Source organism: Anneissia japonica, unplaced genomic scaffold, assembly GCF_011630105.1.
Source record: "Anneissia japonica isolate Jap-2015-1 unplaced genomic scaffold, ASM1163010v1 scaffold287832_len156248_cov139, whole genome shotgun sequence".
NCBI classification, from domain to species: domain Eukaryota; kingdom Metazoa; phylum Echinodermata; class Crinoidea; order Comatulida; family Comatulidae; genus Anneissia; species Anneissia japonica.
The window spans coordinates 39,513-45,594 of NW_022684458.1; the positions used below are offsets into that span (position 1 = coordinate 39,513).

General features: G+C 31.2%; 2 protein-coding genes across 2 annotated transcripts in view; both read left to right on the plus strand.

The window, feature by feature from the left end:
* LOC117106076 overlaps positions 1 to 2,173 on the plus strand; it is an 18,497-nt gene extending 16,324 nt beyond the window's left edge. Inside the window, exons 10-13 of the mRNA XM_033247416.1 lie at positions 38 to 331; positions 590 to 664; positions 1,208 to 1,412; positions 2,046 to 2,173. Of these exons, the coding sequence (XP_033103307.1) occupies positions 38 to 331; positions 590 to 664; positions 1,208 to 1,412; positions 2,046 to 2,173 (702 nt within the window). The remainder of the gene's footprint in view (positions 1 to 37; positions 332 to 589; positions 665 to 1,207; positions 1,413 to 2,045) is intronic.
* A 421-nt stretch (positions 2,174 to 2,594) lies between these two features.
* Positions 2,595 to 5,756, plus strand: LOC117105998. Its single transcript, XM_033247306.1, has 3 exons — positions 2,595 to 3,111; positions 3,379 to 3,458; positions 4,551 to 5,756. The coding sequence occupies exons 1-3, from the start codon at positions 2,613 to 2,615 to the stop codon at positions 4,581 to 4,583; spliced, it is 612 nt and encodes a 203-aa protein (XP_033103197.1). The 5' UTR covers positions 2,595 to 2,612; the 3' UTR covers positions 4,584 to 5,756.
* Positions 5,757 to 6,082: the final 326 nt, after the last annotated feature.

The following is a 6,082-nucleotide window of genomic DNA, read 5'->3' on the forward strand; positions in this document are numbered from 1 at the left end:
TATATAATGTGTACATTTTATAACTCATTTAATTAAGGAATCTGAAGAAAATGATCGAACATTCATCGTCCCTTGTCTAATGAGTATCGTTAAGGACAAGAACATGGAAGTTGAGAAAGACAACAAGGAGATGGTATCAATCTACGTGACTCCAACGGACTTCCTCCCTGATGCTGTCTACAGTGTATTAGTCGTTGCCTTTGTAGACCTAATGAAGGAGAAAGGTAGAAGCGATTATTCAAAATTGTTTCGGAATCGTAGTGACTTTGACTTCGATGATCACTTAGTGAGTCTGGGAGCCGTCAAAATCAAGAACATGCATGCATTGAAGGTACGTCAATCTATTGTGTGAATATAATAATAAATGTCATTTTCCATTACTGCTATTGTTGATTTGTAGTTGTTATCTCATTATATATTTTTTTAGAATTTTAAATTAGTAATATAGGAAGCATATTACCATTGCTGTTGTTAATAATCATATTACAGTGTTATTATTGTAGATAATAAATTTCATCTGCTCAGACTCTTGTTTAATTATTATTATTTTTATTATTATTATAATTTTTTTAAACGTATTTTCTTGTAGCTTGAAATAACGCGTCGGATTGATAAAGATGCAAATGGTGAACTATCAGAACCACACCCGAGTGTGTGTCTGGAGGTACATACATTTTAATTGTTAATCTTTGTTAGAATACTAATTTTTGTAATAATAATTGTATTCTTTATTATAATAATATAATTCGATAATAATATCAAATAAAAATAGTCATAGTGACAATGAGATAATAATTTTGATAATGATAATGATGATAATTATGATTTTTTTATGCGGGGTTGCGTCAAAATATCATACGATATTGATGATAATAATAATAATGATAATGATGATATTTCGATAGGCCTATGTGTTAACATCAGGAAACTCTCATATGGTAATGATGATGGTGTTGATGATGATGGTGGTGATGATAACATGAATAATGCCTGTAATTATTATTATTATTATTATTATTATTATTATTATTATTATTATTATTATTATTATTATCATATTCGGTTATATAATGAGAACCAATGGTATTTGTCATGTGAGAAATACTTCACAGTTTCACTGCCCACCGTGCTACTCGTAGAGTACAATGCAAAATGTATACTCTACATGATTTACAGACAATAATATTTTTCCTAATTTAATATGTAGGTATTAAACTACCTTAAGCATCAACTGAAGACTGTATATGTTACAACAGTAGGGATTGGTTACGAGTTACGCGTCTTGTGCAGCGTATGTCCACCAACGCAGCAACCTCATTTACATAATCTTGACAAATGTTTAGAAAAAGATTGGGTTTCATGTGGAAAGTATAAAATGAACACATCTCGTTATAAGGTCTTTTTCCAAGAAGGTTGGTTTTTGTTACAAAAATATCTCATTTATTCTCTATTTAGTGTCAGTTTGTTATACAATAGGCCTATCTTTATTCATTTTATCTCTTCATTGAATTTATTCAATATAAAAAAATAGAAACCCAATTGCTATGCATAATATTTAGAACTAAACAATAATAAAAAGAGTGAAACAGAAAGCTACTAAAGATAAGCCTAAAGAGGTAAAAAAATGTATCCTGTTGGGGTATTTACATTGAAACAACATTAACCAAACAAAAATTATGAGGGCCTATCTGACCATCATTAAAATTACTTAATTTATTAAACTGTAAGCACCGATCATTGTGCATTTGTGTTGTTGATGCTAGCTATAGCTGGCTGGATGTTTCTCGCTGTCCGACTGGTGTTCAAGACGTCATTCATTTCGAGCGGTTGTTAGGTCTGTTTTGCTGTTTACACATCATTCCATTTTAAACTTCATAAATTTGAGATTAAATTTATCACACCATAGGTCTAAATTGCCTGTTATTCATCTGTATATATTGAAAAAACAAATAAAAATTACATCTAAGTCTAAATAAATTATCACTTATTTTTTAAATAAATGAGTAACAATCTATGTGAAATGCATATTATTTATATACTTGTAGAAGTCCAAGATAAATTCTTGTCTACTTATCAACTTCGTAGGCCTGTGTTAACAGAATCCACACGTGGAGAGCGATTGCCAGGTAAATCTGTTGATGTTGTAATTGTAAAATTATGGGCAACATTGTAATACGTGGCTTATATGATTGTAATATTGTTAATTATTATTAGTAAAATGTTATTCTTACCCAAACTTACTGTTTTATGTAAAATGTACTGTATAATAACAATGTTATTCTTACCCAAACTTGTTGTTTTATGTAAAATGTACGGTTATTCTTACCCAAACTTATTGTTTTATGTAAAATGTACTGTATAATAACAAGAATCCTTAAAATTCATATTTCAAATGAAAAAAAAAAAAAGATGGGAAAGAAATTATTGGTTTCCATTGTTTATTTAAAGTGGGCAAATACTGTGTTTATGGGAGACGCCGTTTAAATTCATTTTGGCAATTCTGTAGGTAATTAGTATGTATGAAAAAATGTACATAAATGCATACAGAGCAGTGTAATAATTTCTTATGTTGTTTTATAGAAATGTCAGGCGTGCACTTCAATGCTCTTAAAATGGTTGTCTCAAACTGGTACGATGAAAACAGATGTCTTAGTATGTTGAAAGTGTTGTTCAGAGAAAAGGTGGACAATGTGAAACTAGCAGAAATAAATAATACGATAGACTTGCTGAATGAATTGGTTGTACATGGTAAGCTGAGTGCAGAGGATCCTACTCTACTGTATGACACCATCAGAATAACTGGACATTTTGCTCTTCAAAAGAAGATCCAGGAAACACTGCCATCATTCCCGGATGTTAAAGAAGGAACCATTTCAACAAGTTTCACAGCACACAGACAAAAACTAATGAAATTGGGGAAGACTTTGACTACAGTTAACGTGGCGCAGATCGACGGATTGTATAATACACCTCGTAAGATGTATACCGACAGTTGGAGTATGATCACTAATCTAGAAGACAGACGTAAAATCAACGAAGGAAATATGACGGATTTCATTAATTCTTTGTCACTGCTTGAGCTTCCTCTGGCATTGACCGCATTGACAGAAGGTATTACAGTATTCACTGTTTCAAACATTATCATGTCGGCCATTCTCTTTACTTGAATGTCGACTGTCGTGAAATTATTAGTCTCACATATTTATATCTTCATGGACTACTACTATTAATAAATTATATATTTATTCATATATTTATTTATATCTTTATATGAATATTTATTTATTTTGCATGACTCCTAAGCATGCATAATACATATTAAAAATTATACCCTCTATAAATATTCTGCATTACGTTTTCAATTAATCTTTTCTCTAGAGCTTAAATTCACGCATCGGATTGAAGTAGAATTTGATCAACAAGGAATATCAGAACCACACCCAAGTGTCTGCATGGAGGTAAACTCAACAAATAAATGATTGTCTTAGATGTTGTTATTATTTATTTATTTTATTTTTTTTTTTTTTTGTGATTTATCTAGGCACACAACACATGTACCAAGGATTGTCAATAGTGAATTATACCACTCTCCTTCTTGTAGGTAGACATACACACATAATGCTTTTTATAAACTAAAATCTCAATATAAGGTTTAGGGAGTGAGAACAATCCATTAACACTGACAGGAATTGATACAAGGACCCAGGGATTGGAAGGCAAACATCTTCACCATAGAGCTGTTCAAAAGCCACTCGATGTAGTAAATCCAAACGAACTGCAAATACGCTTATAATAATAAGTGTATTCAATATTGCAAAAATATAATCCTATAATAATATGAAATAATAATAACAATACTTTTATGAATGTTATCATTCATCTAAGTAGGTTAGTTAAAATTAGTATCAAACAGAAGAAATAATAATTTGTACTAGACTTGCATAAATTAATTATTATATAATTTAAAAAAAGTCTCAGCTAATGATATATTCAGACAAAAAATATCAAGATTCCCTCGTTTCGATTAACTAAGCAATTTTTTAAAAAACGTCTGTTAATGTAACGGTAAATACGGTTCAGTCTTACTAAAAGGCACGCACAGCACACCTTTGCATATCAGTAGTTTTTCCAACGTTTTGTTATTTTCATAAATAGGTCCACGCAGACAAAATTGTAATAAGTCAATTTTGTTCGTAATGAATATTACAACATAAAACAATGAATTTGTTGATTGGTGCAACTCAAAGAACTTAATAATAATGGAACAGTGAAAAAGGAAATTATTTATCATTTCGAAAAAATAAATATGCATCAAAATCCACATATGTTGACATCGTTTCAAATTATAAATTACTCGAAATAATATTGTAAGCGGAGGCCTTATAAGGAGTCCCTCAGAACGGGAAATATGTGCTAAAATGTATGACCTTAGACCTCACTCGTCAGACCCTAGTCATACACATTTTCCCCCCTTGGGGATTGTACCTGCTTTTTTCCCCCTATTTTTCCGGGTGTACCTTAACAAAAACTATTAACCATTTTCTTTAAAGAACTATCAGTGGACGGCTTCATTCAACTGCTAGATGTCGTGTCGTCGTGGTGGGAACGACACGGAAGCGTTAATTATGCTGAACTGTATTCCAGTAACCACGTCACATGAGCTGAAAAAACCAATCATAATCTTTCGATTGCTCTTGGGTAATGGACTTACTAGTCACACAAACATTGATGTTCTTGCCGGTGACAAAACTGGCTTGTCACCGGCGCTGGAGTCTAATATTGGAACTAGAAAACAGAAAAATACTAACTGTACACACAAAAGAAAAATGTATTAATGCTTATGGAACGTGAAATAATAGTCGAAGCTGAAACACTTAACACGTTCTAAATTGGTGTAAATATTTTTTTTTAATCCAAATAATTATATATATTGAACTCAACTTTTACATTTGGAATTTGAGAAAATAATTTATACCAATAGCTTATCTTCATTCCAAATAAGTTTGTTTTAAGGCAATTCTAAAAGATATGTACACCCATATACCATGATTCTGGTATTGCACCATCCCGCTTGTGTAATGATATTGAAATGGTTTTGACCAGCATGGTGCCCGAAATATGCCCACTCACATTTAAAGTTACTCTGTAATGAATGGCTTATTGAAAATCGCTGTAGCAAAAATGTTGGAACAAAATTTCTATAACAATTGAAAAGGGTCCGTTCTGGATTTTAAGAAAATTGATTATAAGAAGAAATTTCCCTAATTATCGATTAAGCTATCCGTCGACTGCTTTGGCGACGCTGATTGGTCAGTTGAATCAGAGAGTACTGTGTAGAGATTGTATGGAAACCAGGCGCCAGTGTTAACCTTTTTTTAAAATAATTCAAATGTCAATGACATTTTCCTGTTCTTTGTATTAATTGTTGTTTTGTTAGTCTTCTTAATAATTAATTGTGTAAATAATAAATGGTGACGATGTTAACCTAGAGTAGATTAATGATCAAGAGAATCAGAACTTGGTAGAGTATTATTGGTACACAAGCTTTCGTCCACCCAGTCTGAACGAAAGGTGTAAAAGAATGAAAGTGACATAGATTTAGAGTTTATGATTTCAATTCTAGTTGTATTTAATTGGTTGGGGTGGGCTGTAACTTGAGAGAAATATTCATTACAGTGGAGGTAGTTAGCAATGGCTTTGATTATACAAGTAACGAAAAGTATTTATATAATTAAAAAACTCGGGTGCAAAATGCATTTGCAATATTTTGCGTTTTAATTCTCATTACTATATACCTGTCTCTTATACACATCTAGATGTGTATAAGAGACAGGCATATCAGTAGTTCTTCCAACGTTTTGTTATTTTCACAAATAGGTCCACGCAGACAAAATTGTAATAAGTCAATTTTGTTCGTAATGAATATTACAACATAAAACAATGAATTTGTTGATTGGTGCAACTCAAAGAACTTAATAATAATGGAACAGTGAAAAGGGAAATTATTTATCATTTCGAAAAAATAAATATGCATCAAAATCCACATATGTTGACATCGTTTCAAATTATAAATTACTCAAAA